The sequence below is a fragment of the Penicillium atrosanguineum genome, assembly GCF_028827265.1.
Source record: "Penicillium atrosanguineum strain IBT 20685 chromosome Unknown utg000001l_segment0_segment0, whole genome shotgun sequence".
In the NCBI taxonomy this organism is placed as follows: domain Eukaryota; kingdom Fungi; phylum Ascomycota; class Eurotiomycetes; order Eurotiales; family Aspergillaceae; genus Penicillium; species Penicillium atrosanguineum.
Window position 1 is genome coordinate 15,001 of NW_026623133.1, and position 17,534 is coordinate 32,534.

Sequence of the window (17,534 nt, forward strand, 5' to 3'; positions counted from 1 at the left end):
TGAATAAGGAGCTAAACATCATTCAATATAATACGCACCGGTCGAAAGACGTTATGATGGCACAGTTTATGCGTGATCCCACGGTTCTCCAGGCTGGCGTCATCGCCATCCAAGAGCCGGGGGCTAACCCATATCAAGAGACCACACATCACCCGGCTAAGAAGAGCCATCAACTATTATATCCTCAGGCGAACGAAACGGGAGGACTGCGGACAAGGGTGTGTATGTTTGTATCGAAGCGGATGGAGGGATGGACACATATCGTGCACTCCAGGGATTGTCAAGAGCTCCGGATACGGCACCGGAGTGAGGCGAGGGAGTTGCGCATATTCAATGTATATAATCAACCAGATAACGGAGAGGATACGGTGCAACTGCTCACGCAGTTAATTCCACCGGCAAGAGAACAGAAGGAAAGGGTTACGTTCCTGATCGTGGGGGACTTCAATCTCCACCACCCGCGAAGCGGCACTCGGCCAAGTTCGCACCAGACAAATTCGAATTAATTCATTTTAGCAACCCTCGACTGCCCACCGAGCCGGCACCTCCTTTAACACCTCCTCGAGCGCTAAGGGATATCTATGAGTACTTTGTGGAAGAAGGGAACGACCAGATGCCACTCAAGCTACCAGACCAAGGACAGACTATCACACCATCATCTTACGCCATATACCTCGGTGTCTGGCTTGACAAGTACCTTAATTTCTCAACACACCGCGACAAGGTCATTGCGAAGGCCAACCCCAGCCTCGAAGCTTTCCGCGGTATCACCGGATCCACGTGGGGGACGTCGCTATCTGCGATGCGCCAGATCTACAGAGCCGTAGTCATCCCACAACTCTTCTGGGGCGTAGCGGCGTGGTGGAGTCCCGCAAGTAGGAACATTCCAGCTGCGGAGCAATCACGCATGGTCAGAGGGTTTACAAGAATCCAGAAGCGTGCGGCATTGATGATAAGCGGGGCCTTTAAAAGCACATCGGCTGCAGCCCTCGACATTGAGTTATTTCTTACACCGATCAACCTACTGATGCAGCAAACCATCGAGGAAACAGCAATCAGAATCCAAACCGGAGTACCCTGGGCCTTACCCGAGGGCCTCACGGCCAAACGAACAACGAAGAGAACACGACTTGGAGGGATAACACCGCTGGAAGCTATGAAGTGGAAGAAGAACGGCCCATTGGCGCCGCTGAAGGGACGCGATATACAGTGGGAATCAAGGACAGCATTCGTGCTCCCCCGTGGGAGACACGTATTAAATGCGTCATGGAGGATGCGGAAACCGCTATCCAGACCCATGACAGTATTGAATTGGACGCCGCACTCGCCGACGGAGCGATCCAGCGTATCTTCACTGACGGCAGTGGATACGCAGGACTCGTGGGTGCATCCGCGGTGAATCCAATGAGCACGGACTGGATGCAACGACATCTTGGCTCATTGGATCAGTCCAATGTGTATGTGGCCGAGCTCACGGGCATTGAGATGGCATTGGGACAACTGGTAACACGACCGACAAAGGAGGACAAAGTCAGAGAACTGGTGATCTTCTCTGGCAGCCAAGCTGCAATTAAATCATTGCAGAACCCAAAGCGACCGTCTGGTCAGTATGTGCTGAAGAGCATTTACAATCACGTACGGGCCATTCGGTCGCGGGGAGCACCCATATCCCTATCGATTACCTTTCGATGGATTCCAGCACATGTGGATGTTCTTGGCAATGAACTTGCAGACGAGGCTGCAAAATCCGCCGCATTGTGGGGCGCGGGAGCGGAGAAACACTTTGTCCGGCTGGCCTCTGCGGCGAAACGATGCGTCCGCCAGCGTATTAAGGAACGGTGGAAGAGACAATGGGAGAGGGAGAAGACGGCCAAGCCGACCGAGCGCCTGATCAAGGCGCCGAGTCGCAAGGCTTTGGAGGTGTACGAGGGCTTATCCAAGCCGTACGCTTCGATCCTCATCCAGATGAGATCAATGCGTATTGGCTTAGGGCACTTCTTATATAAGATCAAAGAGAGGGAATCAGATCGTTGTAGCTGTGAGCAGGGATTCTCAAACACCGAGACATATCCTGCTCCAGTGTCCGCTGTACAATGATCTGCGGCGAACCATGCTCGACAAGATCGCTCGCACCGATCTTGGAGACACTACGGACTACGATGCAATCGTATCTCACCCGCGCGCGGCCCGCTATGCCGCTGCGATGATGCCTCAAACTGGTCTCCTCAGTCAGTTCCGACACGTGGAAGCGGAACCAGACACTGACGATGACGACGACCACGAACAGATTGGCCTTGCGGCCATGGGATAGGTTGTGAAGACGCTGTGCATACACCACCGAACATTAAGACCGACCACCGAGAATGGTCGGCACTCAACCATTACCGATTCACAACGCCAACATCATCAATTGAGAATCTGAAGCACTTGGAGACAGGACTGACGAACGAGAGGCGGGAGCATGCTACGGGGACGAGGGGACGCAGAAGAGTGGAATTTTGTGGGCTTTGTACTTTTGGGTCTGATTTTATATGGGGTTTTCTATGCTTGGGTTTTGGATTTAGTACACTCTCTTCTGTGCCGGCCTCCTACGGGAGCTCGGTTTTCCTATGACTTACTGTTTTTCGCAAGCCGCGAGTCTGGAGTTAAGGACACCAAATTCTGCTTCGGTTTTGAACGAAGCGCCTGCATAGCCTCGACGCATCTAGTTAGGCTTTATCAAGTTAATAGAACCTTGATTAATTGATTGATCACATAAGAGATTAAAGCATGTATTTCTGAAATGATGGAAAGGAGTCTAGATAATAAAACCTGGCAAAGAATGTAAGGAATTTAGAGACCGATAGGCCCTGCACAAGTAGGGAACGAAAGGAAAGATCCAAAGAATGAGAGTCTATCTAAAGAAAATGAAAACAAGGAGTCTATGAAAAAAAATTGCAAGATGAGCATGTCAGCATTCTATGCAAGACATCGCGTTCCATTAGAACGAAACGATGTCCCCGCTAACTACGAAATGGGCAAACCTTTTAAGAGCTTCCCTTGGTTTTGTTTCCCTTAGGAACACGTGCCCACCAGTAGATTCCAAGGGTGACGACAATATTGAACGCCAAGTAAGCCCACATGATTCCAAAGTTTCTCCAGGCATCGCTCCAGTAGGAGTCGACCCCGGTGAGGAAATTGTCAGTGGACGACATGGTGCAGTAAGAGCATGAGCTCGTTGCGTTGGGGTTCTCGATGTATCCACCAGTCCGTTCAGCATAAGCGTTCAGGTACTGGTAGCAGGTTTGAGAGCTCGGGGGGTTGAAGGTGAGAATTTCATCAGTACTACATGTAACGTCCGTTCCACTAACAGCAGTGGATAACATTCCAGATACCAGGTACGTGAATGGGGAGAGGCGATACATGAAGATCCAGAATCCGGGCATATCTTGTGGGGTAGCGATGACACTAGAAACCAAGATTTTAGTAAACAGAAAGAGGAGGCAGGGATCGATATAACTTACCCGCAGAATAGGAGCAGAATGGCGAAGAGTAAATTGGCGATGTTGCCTCCAGTTTCCGCAGTTTCCACACCAGCCACGACCATATGAGTGAATGTAGATGTGAACCACAGGAACACCAACAAAAACAGGAACATAAGCGCACCACGCTCAGAGACGGCATCGGTGGGCTCGGCGTTTTGGTATAAACCAACGGGGTAGTACCAGCAGAAGAACATCAACACGGCAACCAGGAAGTTCCAAGGCAACTCAACAATAATATTGGAGGTCATGAACACCTTCCAAGAGTACATCTTGGATGGGCGTTCACGAACTTCGAAGATGGATCGTTGGATGATGAAGTTAGGCATAATCTGTTGAACAAGGTTTCCGAAGATGGTCATGAGCATGAAGATGCTGAACATCTGGTTCTGCAGTCCTTGTTGGGTGTTCTTTGCGTTGTAGAACGAAAAGCCGTTGTAAAGTGCAGTGAGAATCGAGAGAACAAGTTTAGACCAGATATAGGAGGGAGTACGCCAGTATTGCGAGAAGAGACGAGACAGACACTGCACGAACTGGTCCTTTGTCGAAGAAGCAAACTCGCGATGCTCTCCATATTCGGTGCCCTCTGGCTGTTTTTGAGAAAGGGACGACTTCAGCTCAGCTAGGTGATCAAGAACGGCCTGCCTTTCAGCACTCTTGTTCCAGGCCTCGGGCCAATCGACATCAGTGTGAGATCCAGGAGCAGCACCAATCACATCAAGCATCCATTCTGCCGGGTTTTCACCATCAGTCAGAGTATGGCCACCGTTACGCATAAAATAGTCCGCCAAGATCGATGAATTGTCACCGATCTTTCCAAAGTAGACAGTGCGTCCTCCTTTGGCAAGGAACAACAGTCTATCGAATCGCTGGAACAACATAGCAGAGGGCTGATGGATGGTACACAGAATAGCTTGTCCATGTTTGGTGAGGGTTTCAATCAAATCCAGAATAGACCAAGAGGTTTGACTGTCCAAGCCGGACGTAGGCTCATCCAAGAAAAGCAATAGCTGAGGTCGGGCAACTAACTCCACGGCAATAGTCAAGCGCTTTCGCTGCTCAACGTTCAATCCTAGAGATTGTTAGCAACTGAGGAAATAATTGGGAATATTGCTTTAATTTGAATCATAACGTACCTTCACCCGGGACACCAACCACAGCGTCAGCATATGTTTGCATACCAAGCAATTCCAAGACTTCTTCAACATAGTCGAGCTTCTCTTGACGGCTAGTATGGGCTGGCTGTCTGAGCAAAGCACTGAACTCCAAAGCTTCGCGCACCGTAGAGGTGGGCAAATGAACATCCTGCTGTTGAACGTAGCCAGTTTTGCGCTGGAATGAGCTATCTCGGGGACGACCATCAACGAGGACATCGCCAGTGACAACACCCATAGTCACACGAGTTGCAAGAACGTCAAGAAGTGTAGTTTTTCCTGCGCCAGAAACACCCTAGTAAATAGTTAGCGAACTCCATCCCAATATGCGAAGAGAATTCCCTACCATCAATGCGGTCGCGGTACCTGGTTTAACCCATCCGTTCACGTGGTCAAGGATACGACGATCCTCATTCTTGATCTTGATATCATAGCAAAGATCCTGCCACTGAAAGATAGCAGTTTGTCGCTGGATTTTAGTACCAGCACCCTCGGAATTCTCTTCCGCGCGGTAGGTCGCGTCTGCGGTAGTCTCAGAATCGAGTGCCTGGGCCTTCGGCTGACGACCCCGGCGGAAAAGAAGAACCTCACCCTTGGAGGCAGCTTCGGTGATGTATTCGGTCGCAATGAGATAAACGAACATGAAGAATATCATGAACGCGATGATAATACCCAGGTTACGCCAGAGATGGTTGTTAGTGTAAGCATAAGCAACCTCCAAGTAGGCCTCTCCGCTAACGTAGAGGTCTCCCGCGGTGGATGAGACGGTGCTGCAGATGGTGTTAATAGTGTCCACATTCTCATATCCCTCCCCAGAAGGTACAAAAGCCGAACAGGCGAACTCTCTATAGCGGAACTCATTGACCATCATACTTTCGAACGAGTACGCAATCGGGTCAATGTAGTTCATCCAGCGAGACCAACCCAGCATGCCTTTAGTAGGAATGATAAAACCTGTGTAGATCACGAGACCTAAGATGAGGAGAGCAGCAGGGACCAGTGCCTGGGCCAGAGAACGTGATGCGGCACCAAAAGTGCGGAAGACCATTGACATGGTAAATGTGGTCACGAGGGAAAAGAGCCAGTAAATGAAAAAGGCTCCTGGCTCACGCTTGAGGTTGGCCATGAAGTAGAGAGGAAGATTGAAGGTGAACGAGTTTGCCAATTTATACGGTACATCGCATAACATGGACGCGACCGCTTCCGTGAAAGGATGGTAGAAGGCATATCGGGATTGCTTTTCCACAATTGCTCGTTGGGCATAGAGAGTCAAGATCTAAAAGGATAATGTTAGACTTACTATTGTAGCCTCCAGTGGGGTTAGATAATGAATGTATTGACATACCTCGAGAGCACTGGCAAACGCAGCGAGAAGAACGGCGTAGAAGAGCAGAACTTCTCGAGAGTAGAAACTGGATGTATCCGAAGCGAGATTGTAAAACACACTTCCCAAAATCAGAGAAATAAAAAAATTGCCGAAAAGAGCCGAGTAGAACAGGGACATGTCAGCCTTAAGCCGCAGGAAACCACGTTTCACGTTAAGATTAATCTGTTCGAGAACCGAGAGTGTGTAGGGGGGATTTGATACGCCTAAAGAAGTATTGTCAGCGCTTTCATAGAATATTTATCATGTGATTTATCTCACTGCTGCTTTGACTGCATCTGACGGCGAGCTTCACTGAAAGTAGACAAGGCCTGACCACCGATGGGGTATTCCTTGTCGAAGGTGTCAATCTCCTGGAGGAGACGGGCACACTCCGGACTATTTTGCCAGAGCTGGGCAAATTCCTGTGACGTGCGAGGCACTCTTGCTTCGTATCCGGGCTTCACTCTGCGCTCGGTGGGACTAGTCAGGGAGGTGAGGAAGTCGGCGGTGGTCTGGCGGCCCGGACAATCGAAGCCCATATTGGTAAAGAAGTCACGAGCCTCACCAGTCGGGCCGAAATAGATTTGCTGGCCCTCGTAGAGAACAACGACTTTGTCAAACACCTGTCCCAATCGATATATGTTAGTAAGTTCACGTCAATTTGCCTCCATATTCTGAACTTACATCGTAGGCACTCTGCGAAGCTTGGTAAATCGCAACGCAGGCCGTGGTTCCTGCATAATCGCTCATCAAGCGGAGGTTTTTGCAGAATTCCAATGCGTTCGCACTGTCAAGACCTCGCGTACTGTTGTCCCAGCATTGAAGGGGAGCACCACTGAGGATAGCCTCTGCAATACTAACTCGCTTGCGTTCACCTCCACTAACACCACGCACGAAGTCGTTACCCACTCGAGTATTAAATGTATGCCGGAGACCTAGCATGGTCATCACCACGTCCCGAAGATGATCGGCGTATTGCCTTCTCGACAAGTCGGGGAAACGGGTGCGTGGCGTACGTGCCGTAGCGGCAAATGTCAAGGTTTCACCGACCGTCAATTGAGGGAAATGCACATCATTCTCAGCACTGAAAATGGCCTCTCCACGAAACTGCTTTTGCATCATTGGGGCCGAGATCCCTGTTGTCATGTGTTGGTTGATCGAATCACATCCTATGTTGGACGTCTTTGCGTACCTTGATAGTTCAAATAGCTGTTATCGTCGACATAGATACCGTTCATCTCGCCGGCAATCGTCTTCAATAATGTTGAGCAGCCACTAACGAAAAACGAGTTAGAGCTGTTCTATCCATCAAAAATCACACTCTGGCTGAGCGACTCACCTTCCAGGACGGCCCAGGACCACCAGCATTTCTCCACTTTTGACCAGTCCATTGAAGTTCTGGAGAATTTGAACCTTCTGTTTCCCGCTTCCAACCAGGTTGCGGACGAGGCCACCGATACTGAGCAGAGAATTGAAAACGTCCTTTTGATAATCGGTGGGACTTCCAAAACCATGCACCGAAAGGCTCTTGAATGCAACACCTGCCGAGCGTTGAAGGAATCGTTCCGGATCCTGCGACTGAGCAGCGATCAAGGACCGAATCCAATCTTTCGGCTTGAAGAAAGGACTGTCAGGATGCCAGGAGGTTTCCTTGTTCTCCTCAAAGAAAGGGTTGCTTGCATTCGCCGATGAGAAATGAGTGGAGTGGCGAGTCAGTTGCCTCACCATGTCCTCAACCTTGTCCTCCATATCGACCTCAGGTTCCTCCTTCTCCTCACTCTGCTCCTTAAAATTATTGTGGAGTGTAGCCGATGAAGCATAGGTTTCTCTTATCTCGTGTCCGGTCACTAGTCGCTGTTGATGCGAACTACCCATGAAGGGTGTTCCGCCCAAGACCGACATGATGAAGATAGCTCCAATGCACCAAGTTTATTTCTAGAAGGACAGAAAGGATCTAGGTGGGCCTCTAAGCCTTTTAAGAGATCGACAGTAGTTGATTATAAAACTAGCTGATAGATCAATCCAGAGCCGCTAACTTCCGTACCCGGCATTTCATATCAATTCTCCAGGGCCGGGATTTTTACGACCCGAGCGACCTATGGACCAGCTAAACATAGTATGGATATTCTGTGTAGACACTTGAATGCCTGTCCAAATCACTAGTCCCACATATATTGACCAAGGGACCACAAAGAACCAGGGCGGGGCGTCACATCCGGGCGACTCGCACCATTGTCCCGTTCTCCTGAGATGTACGCGCATCGAAAACCGGTGTTTCAGCCCTGGTAGATCCACCATAAAGAAATCGTCAGCGAGTTACAGATACATACCAAAGCTTTCTTATGGGCCAGCTGTAGTTACCGTTTCCGGCCATTTGGTTCGGCAGCGGTATGTTCACGGGCCGAAGGTTGGGTAGATCTTCAAAATTTACGACCTCGTTACGCTCGGATGCTACACGGTCCGGTGTAATATTCCTCGGGATCAGCTGTGATTGGTCAAACCCCATCCACATGTAATTTATTCTACTCCAGACCGATTACATATTCATCAACACTGCGATGAATATATTCGACTTGTCGCGCAAATAATAAGCAAAGAGAAAGGATTAGAAGGTTCCCAATGCCCTAAAATATGGCTAGAAACCGTTACACCGCCATTTCTACGAAGCAATTTCTTTGGACCTGTCTTTAATCTTATTTTATAGAAAAATCACTGGCTGTCACATTTACTCTGAAGGGGTGAGAAATATGCTTCGCCTATTCTGCTTCCTGGAATGGTTATAAAACCAGTCTCTAATTTGCGACATGTTCTCCCGGTATCTGGAAACTCTTCAATGTTTATCCGTTGCATATTCGAATTTTGGTTGCCAAGCGAGTACAATGCCGTAATATTGCCACATCCCAAAGGGAAAATAAAATTTCTGAAAAGGGGTACACCAGACCCATACCTTAATAGTAGTTTGAATAGTCCAGTCTTTCAGTATTAGCCGCAGAAAAACCCGATCCATGGTGCGACTCGCCACGATCTCATCACCTCCCTTATATATATTATTTTATCCCTAGTCCCCTCTCGGAAACTTGCATACTGAAATTCTTTGCTACGATCTTATCGACTCGATATTCAGTGAGGTAGAACAAAACGGTCTAGTTCTAACTTCGGTAAAGAAATTCAACTTTCTGTTTATACAAACCATAAATTTGTATATACTGCTCATATAATTATGCCACGCCAGGTCTCGAAACCAGCAGTGTCGAGAGACTCGCCTTATTCCAAGGACTGTGCTCGTTCGAGGGTACAAAAAGCTTGTGATCGTTGTAGAAGGAAGAAGGCAAAGGTATGCAACAGCAGCGTCTTTCAATAAAAACCTTGATCTAACCGTTTTCAGTGCGATGCAGCCAGTCCTTGTCAAAGATGCAAAGCTGAAAATGCCAATTGCATGTTTGGTGATCGGAAGAGGCACCGAGAAAAGGTGTATCCTAAAGGGTGAGTAACATACCTTATCAAATGCCAGCATAGCAAAAGACTCATTGCGTTTTAGATACACAACTTTCTTGGAAGAACAGCAAGGCTGGCTTATCCACGGCATTAGAGAATTATATCAACGTGTGCAAGCTGGAGATGGCTGGCCTGGAGAGCGGTTGAACTGTAAAGCCAATGGTCAACCTCTTGTACACGATATACTCTCTCGCCTAGGGTCTTTAAACCAACCTGGAAGCACAATCTTTCAAGAGATTGAACACATGACTGAACCAACTTCTCCATATCACCAAAAGCTGCAAGATCAACCTGACCAAAACAAGCAGAGGCCACATTCTTCCAATGGCAGCCCGCAGAGCTTCACTCCAGCCCAAGGACCGCCAACTGCTCTCAGAAAAACCTTGCCCTCACCAACGGTTCACCAAGTCCAACATATTGAAACCGAGAACACCCTTTCATTCTCATCTGTGCCCGACTTTATCGATGCCGAAAACATTCATGCTCCACTCCAAATACATACAAGCAGCAATTTGGACGAATACGACCAATCATATATGCCAGACCCTGCGAGCCACGCCGGATTGTTATACAATGACATCCAGACAAGCAGTCCCATGCTCGAGTATCCCACGGAGACTAATTCCGTGAGCTCGGATCTATTCGCTGGCATAGGGAATCATCCCGATGACTGGGAAATATTTTTCAATCCATTGACAAAGGGCCAGCTGTCAACTGATGGATATTGGACGCCATTTTATGATCCCCAACCACTGCCTTTTGAATATGCCACTTAATGACCTCTTACCCCGTGCTGAGTGCAACTTTACGCCCCTTCTCCACTTTTTACCTTTACCATGTACTTATACTATTTCTTTTGTGTAATGGTATTATTCCCAACCAGCAATGTACTACACTGTATATATTCAGATGCTTCGGCTGGGTGGCCGTCGCCCGTGTAATCATTTATTCTTATATTGCATGACTAGAGGTCCAATATTGAAAAGTAGAAAAAAATAGTAATATGAGCATAGAGTTACACTTCACATTGTGAATGTTTCATGATCGTCATGTTCGGGCCTAAAAATGTGGCGTATAAGCTTTGAGAAAAAGCCATGGAACTCCCGAAAAAGTTAGCAATGAACGGAGGGAAACTTGTAGATAAAGGAAATAATCGGGAGGGGGGATTTTCGGGTCTGCCAATCCACTCGACCCGTGAAATTGGCATGGGCCCCACCAGACATGTGGGTTTATGCAAATCATGGCATATTCAGGCTGCCTTATGCTCACTTTTGGGTTCATTAGTACACGACAAAAGCACTAATAGATTTGCAGGTGCTGGAAGTGCAATTGACAAGGTTTTTCTACTCGCTCGGAGATACTAAGCTTCTAGAACATAGGATCCCGGGAAGTTTTTGAACCGGCACCGGCAACTTTCTCTCCCTTGCCTTATCGGTTTGTATAGGTCGCTTCGAGTCAGATCGGAATATCAAACTCCGCCGAATGTGACATAAAACTGAAAATGACAAAAAGTGGATTATGAATCATGCGTCTGATCCACCGAGTCTAGAAGAGATGTATAATCAAATTTGACACGCCTATCTCTAATGTAGTGTACAGTAAGTAGTTCTTCCAAGGTTCTTTATTGTATAAATTATGAAGATCCCAATCAATCAATCAATCAAAGTCCTATTAACCCGATAAAGTCTAACTAGATGCGTCGAGGCTATGCAGGTGCTTCGTCCAAATCCGAAACAGAACTTGGTGTCCTTAACTCCAGACTCGTGGCTTGTAGTAAACAGTCATACAAAGGAAAACCGGCCTTCCGCAGGAGACCGGCACAGAAGAGTGTACGAAATCCAAATCCCAACCATAGAAAACCCATATAAAATCAGACCCAAGAGTATATTATCCACATTATTCCACTCCTGCATCCCCTCGTCCCCGTAGCATGCTCCCGCCTCTCTTTTGTCAGTCCTGTCTCTAATCGCTCCGGTTATCCATTGATTGTGGTGTATGGTGAATCGGTAGTAGTTGAGTGTCGACCATTCTCGGTGGTCGGTCTTGATGTTCGGTGGTATATGCATAGCGTCTTCACAACTTATCCCATAACCGCAAGGCCAATCTGTTCGTGGTTATCGTCGGTGTTCGGCTCCACTTCCTCGTGTCGGAACTGACCAAGGAGACCAGTTTGATGTATCATCGTAGAGGCGTAGCGGGCCGCGCGTGGGTGAGATACGATTGCCTCATACTCAGTGGTATTGCTAAGATCGGTGCGAGTGATCTTGTCAAGCATGGTTCGCCGCGAATCGTTGTACAGCGGATACTGTAGCAAGATATGTCTTGGTGTTTGAGATCTCTGCTCACAGCTATATATGTGAAATTCGTTCGTATTTATGGATATTTAGTATCATGAACTATACTTCTACTTATTTCCAATGGCTTTTATTGGTTTTATAATAAGGTGTTGCCATAAAGGTGGCTTATACGGTATACGAAACATGGAATATATATATATTTAAGGTATACTTTAAGGGTATTTCAGGTACAGTTTACTTTGCAGATTCTAAGTCATTGATCGAATTTGGTTCAATTCAGAACTTTAAAGAACTTAACGGTCAATCAACTCGCAGTATGGCTTCAGATTAGCCTCGCTAGCCTGTTTCCCTAGAACACCAATGGCAGAAGGATCTGCGAAGGATGTTGCTCGCTTGTGTGTACGCTGAAGGATTTCTCGCCGAGATCTCCCACCAATTGTGGTAAATCTTTGTAGTCAGATATCTCATGTTCATGACCGCTGACGTATAGACGCATCGACTCACCCGCCTCGAAGACCATGCCAGTAGGCCAAATAGGAATGTTGAGCTCCACGACAGTTCCGGGGGTACTTTTTCTTCCTTATCGAAGGGAAACCACAGTTCAGTAGGCGCCTGTTGTTGGAGTTTCTCTTCCGATAGATGAGAATCTTGACCCAAGGCACGCTTAGATGCTCGCAGCTTGCCATCGGGACCATTGTGCTTATAGACGGTCACATTGTCAATCTTGTCCGGGGTGGCACCATGTGGCTGGCCTCGCATAGGAATGTTCTGGGGGTTTCTATGCTTGGGATCTGGATTAAGTAGACTCTTTTCTGTGCCGGCCTCCTGCGGAAGGCCGGTTTTCCTTTGTATGGCTGATTATTGCAAGCCGCGAGTCTGGAATTAAGGACACCAAGTTCTGCTTCAGATTTGGACGAAGCACCTGCATAATCTCAATGCATCTAGTTAGGCTTTATTAGGTTAGTAGAACTTTGATTGGTTGATTGATTGATACGAAATGATTGTATAATAAATATAGATGGTGTAATAAAACAAATACTTCTTAGTTCAAGCTTAAGTGGCGCAAGCCGTAAACGCAAATTCACCATTTTGCGGGATTCGTATCCCTATGTCCGTATAAGAAAAGTCAGAAAACATCAGTCGAGAAATCAACCACGTCATTCGATATCGAGTCAAGCAGTTAGCACAAGAGAAAGGGCTTCCCGAAAACGTCAAAAGTCGTCTAGAAATGAGACTACTCGAAATTCCGCACCGTATTTTACTTTGGATACACCTCGTTTTCTACCTTGGCCTTTCTCCACACAAGGTAAACATCCCTTGAGGGGTACATTCTGATAAGCACGTGCCGGGCTGGCCCATTTTCACTGCCATATGTAGCGGGAACACGCAACCCAATAATACTAAACTCTACACACCTTCTGATTGTAGCGTGTAGTGTATATGGGAGCCTGGTCTCATGTCAGTCCAGTTCAATTGGCATGTCCACTTGCAGTCTAGGTAGCTATGATAAAGGCCAAGACGGACTGTCGGGGGGTGCTCAAAGGTTGCTTCGCGCAAACTACGGTACCTTAGTCCTGTCACTCGGCACGCTGCCACTAACAATAATTCTAGTATAACAGAGCATTTTGTGAAATAGTCGTCAACAATGGCTTAGCCATTTTAATCTATAATAACTCATCAAGTTTCGAAGAGGAGAAGAAGCAAAAGAAAAAGGAGCAAATGACAAGACAAAGTTGAAGAAAAATGTCTTGCGCATCAAAAACCGCCAAAGGCGGCCTGCGGTCCTGATCCCATATCCTTCAACGCTTCCCCTATTGCCTGAAATGTGGCAATCTGCCGCTCCTGCTCTTCTTGAGGCAGAGCAGCGAAAGCAGTTGTTTCTTCGTCCCATTTTTTCACACAGTCCGCGTTCCAATTGCACCTCTCAACCTCCCTAAAGATGGGGTGATAGAATCGAGGGTGATTTTTTGGCCACTCGGAGGCATGGTAATGATGCTTGACTAATGCATTGCGCGAGTTATGGGTGCCCGAGTCAGAATGACCTTGCCCAGCGGCGAAAGCTTCGACCGTCAGGACCAGAAATCCTCCAACAACTTTGGACTGGGGGATATCATGGAACGTATGCCATGTCACGGTCTTGCCAATGGTACGACTCATTTCAGATAGGATGGCACCCGTAAAGGCAGAGGGCCCGGTGCCTGTGATCACATCATCGAAGTCCAGCTGAAGCTCTGAGATTGGCTTTTCTTGCTTGATGGAGAGCTCATTGAGCCAATGGAGGATATTCTCGACTAGTCGCATCATCACAGGCTGTCGGGGCTTGCACATGAAGGTCCATTGGCAGAAGGATTGCGATTTCTGACCCAATATAGGATGGTCGCTGAACTGTGGCTCATCAATTTCGACGCCTATGACCATGTCGATATCTCTTTCGTCATGAGTGCTTGGGACAAATCGCCCGACGGGTCTCAATGCTTCCACGTCTATATCAGCATAGATACCTCCTTCTATATACATCACAAGGTACCGAAGCAGGTCAGCCTTGATAATTGGCGCAGTCAAAGATTGATACATTTCAACGATATCTGGTCGGTTCTCCCCAAGAGGTCCGAAATTCGTTTTGACATATTCGAAGGCATTCTGGTCGGTCAGAACTTCGTACCGATAGCCCGGGTTTTTCGCAGTCCAGCTGCGCGCAACCTCGATATCACGTCCGTCAAATTCCAATGGGTTCACTTTCCAAATCTGCCAGATTTTGTGGGGAAATTTTCCACTAACATCGGCCGTCACCTGAGTAGAGTATGATCGAGTCTCGCCAAAGCCGTGTGATTTCCTGGTGACACAGAAGTAGATGAACAGGAACAATGCCACCAGGCCGCCATGCGTGAACCGACGTGCCCTCTTTGGAAAGAGATTGATCGGCATGAATCTGTTCTCAACCATGACCGCGCCTGTGATTTTATTCACTGGCCTCTTGTCTGGGGAAAGCAAAGAAATCGGAAAAAGGAAAAAGATCGTGAGTCCAGGAAAACATAGCCTTATTTCAGCGCCGTGTAGATTACATACAGTACATAGGTTTGTTATAGCTTTGTATTTAACATGTGGTCTTCACTAATTTTGAAATGCATTGCCTCGGGTTGCGCTAGTCCCTGACACCTTTGAAAGATTATGTCTCATTTGCTGGGCTGTCTTGTTGGTAATCCCGCGAGCGCATTTGTAGCCACTAGTACGGGAACCGTCGAGACTTCAAGATCCACTGGATCATTTGGTGGCATCTGAACGCTTCAAGTTAATCGGCCGGACCAATATTAGGGAAGTGATGGGATCAGTCAATCATGGCAATTTAGTGGAAAACGCCTTTTAGACTTCCGTAAATCTTATCCGCATGATATGGAACCCACTCAAATGCGACCCCAAACCTTGTCAAATTGCGAGGGTGAGATCGTGCCTGCACGGCTTCAACCACTCGGTCATGTTCCCTGGGGGTCTGCGTTTAGACCCCGACGTGTGGAGGTAGGAAAGAGGGTCCGCAAAGACCCGGCACAATTTACACGAAACGAGATCTAGCGGCAGCCTCGGCACCAGTGGGTAGTAGTAAAAAATAAAATTATTATTGCTTAGATAAAACAATCATGAAAAAATGAATAAGTATCAGTGGCACTAGGACTCGGCCTGCCCAGCGACCCGCTAAGGAGCATTAGTCACTGTATGAGTACCCACAATTCACGTATTAGACTTACCAGGAGCTGTGTAATAATTCTCAAGCAGTGAGACATAGGTTTTTATTAATCGTCTTCTTCGACCTTTCAAAGGACTCTAGCAACTTCAACTCTTACCTCCGATGCCGATCCTACACACCTCAATTGAGAGCTTTTCGCCTCAGTTGAACTTAAGTCACGAAGGAGTCCTCGAGGGTGGACGGTGGAAACCACAGTTAGCCCAGAGGACACACCCTCGACATGGAATGTCGTCTTTTTCATGGATGGCTCCTTTCCTGCCCACTTTGTTCACTGGGCCGACAAATAGCGATACGAACACGAATGAAAAGCAACGACAGCGCACCAGGCCGACCGCATACCTAGATGGATTACGAGGGTTTGCAGCTCTCCTGGTCTACTGGGGACATCATGAACTTTGGGCCCACGATGGTGCAGGAGTGGGAAAGGCCTTCGAGCTAGCCTACGGTTATGACAACAAATACTATTTCGCTTGTCTTCCTGGTCTTCGAACAATCTTCGCTGGGGGTCATTTTGCTGTCAGCGTTTTCTTTGTGCTCTCTGGGTACGTTCTCTCAATGAAGCCACTGGGATGCATCCAGGATGGCGACTACGCTGAACTAGGTAAAAGTCTTTCCTCTGCGGTATTCCGCCGATGGTTTCGTCTGTATATACCTGTCATTTGCACAACACTTTGCTACATGACGTTTTTGCATTTATTCAAAATTCGCACTATCCCAGAGCTTCAAGGAAGCTACCTCTCGGAGCTATGGAATTGGTACGCCGAATTCAAGAATTTCAGCTTCGTTTTGCGAACAGGCGGTGAACCTTGGTTCACGTACAATTTTCATGCTTGGTCTATACCCGTCGAATATCGAGGCTCTCTGTCTGTTTACACCGCTGCGATCGCTTTTGCAAGGGTTCGCCGCAACGCCCGGCTGATCGGCGAAGTTGCATTGGTGGTATATTTTTTGTACATTGCGGATGGGGCGCACTTTGCCATGTTTATTGCTGGCATGCTTTTAAGAGATCTCGATCTCCTCGCCATGCGCAATGACTTGCCCGGCTTCTTTCGCAGACTGGAGCCCTTCAAGTCAGCCATTATGACCTTACTCTTTTATGCCAGCCTCTACCTCGGCGGGGTTCCATCGCATACGGATAACTTGCAACAACTACGTGACTCACCGGGATGGTACCTCTTATCATTCCTGAAGCCACAGGCAGTGTTCGACTACAAGTGGTTCTACCTATTCTGGGCCGCTGTCTTCCTTGTCTCGTGCACATCTCACCTTCAGTGGCTCAAGGCATTTTTTGCAGCCCCGTTCAACCAGTACTTGGGCCGAATTTCATTTGCCTTGTATTTAGTCCACGGACCGGTTCTGTGGATTTTGGGAGACAGGCTCTACGCTGCAGTGGGATTCGTGCGCGATTCACATGCTCAAAATTGTCCCTGGTGGATTAATCGTTTGCCCCTGCCTACCCTTGGTCCTTCTGGGCTTGAGGTCAATTTTCTCGTCCCACAGCTGATTTTGTTGCCCTTGACCCTTTGGCTTGCAGAGGTCACGACTAGACTAGTTGACGAGCCCGCTGTGAGGCTCTCTCAGCGGATGTATCGAGAGGCGTTGGTCGACAAAATTTGACAAATCTCCTCTTGTGTTTATAATCTACTTATTTGTTTTTGAGCTTCTTATGCAAAGCCTACTCTGCATTATGAATTATTGTATGATAAAAGTCTAGCAATTGTCGGAGTCCCTAAGTCCAGATACACCTCGATCATGAAGACTTACAATGAAAGTACGTACGCCATGTGTCTAAGACCATAGTGGAAAAGCTTGTCAGATTATTGATTTCGGCATATGTTCTTCGCAGCTTTACCTCAATTCTCACGGTCGATGTAATGCCAATCTCAGAAGTTGTATCTAGCGAGGAATCGGCTTGATGCTCCCAGGATACGCCGAATACAATACACAGAAATTAAGAGTTAC

General features: G+C 47.6%; 4 protein-coding genes across 4 annotated transcripts in view; 2 read left to right on the plus strand and 2 right to left on the minus strand.

Moving 5' to 3' along the window:
* The window catches only part of N7443_000007 (uncharacterized protein), a gene marked incomplete at both ends in the record, with an annotated part of 621 nt that extends 614 nt beyond the window's left edge, over positions 1–7 (plus strand). Inside the window, one exon of the mRNA XM_056880063.1 lies at positions 1–7. This exon is cut by the window's left edge and continues 614 nt beyond it. Within this exon, the coding sequence (XP_056745301.1) occupies positions 1–7 (7 nt within the window).
* A 3,019-nt stretch (positions 8–3,026) lies between these two features.
* Positions 3,027–7,943, minus strand: N7443_000008 (uncharacterized protein; the record flags this gene model as incomplete). Its single annotated transcript, XM_056880064.1, has 9 exons — positions 3,027–3,447; positions 3,504–4,593; positions 4,658–4,970; positions 5,022–5,951; positions 6,021–6,265; positions 6,343–6,664; positions 6,726–7,177; positions 7,234–7,316; positions 7,381–7,943. 9 exons carry the CDS (start codon positions 7,941–7,943, stop codon positions 3,027–3,029), a joined length of 4,419 nt encoding a protein of 1,472 aa, XP_056745302.1.
* A 5,645-nt stretch (positions 7,944–13,588) lies between these two features.
* Positions 13,589–14,776, minus strand: N7443_000009 (glycosyltransferase family 32 protein; the record flags this gene model as incomplete). The annotated part of the gene is made up of 1 exon (XM_056880065.1): positions 13,589–14,776. One exon carries the CDS (start codon positions 14,774–14,776, stop codon positions 13,589–13,591), a length of 1,188 nt encoding a protein of 395 aa, XP_056745303.1.
* An 898-nt stretch (positions 14,777–15,674) lies between these two features.
* N7443_000010 (acyltransferase family protein) lies at positions 15,675–17,189 on the plus strand (the record flags this gene model as incomplete). Its single annotated transcript, XM_056880066.1, has 1 exon — positions 15,675–17,189. The coding sequence occupies one exon, from the start codon at positions 15,675–15,677 to the stop codon at positions 17,187–17,189; it is 1,515 nt and encodes a 504-aa protein (XP_056745304.1).
* Between the last annotated feature and the right edge of the window lie 345 nt (positions 17,190–17,534).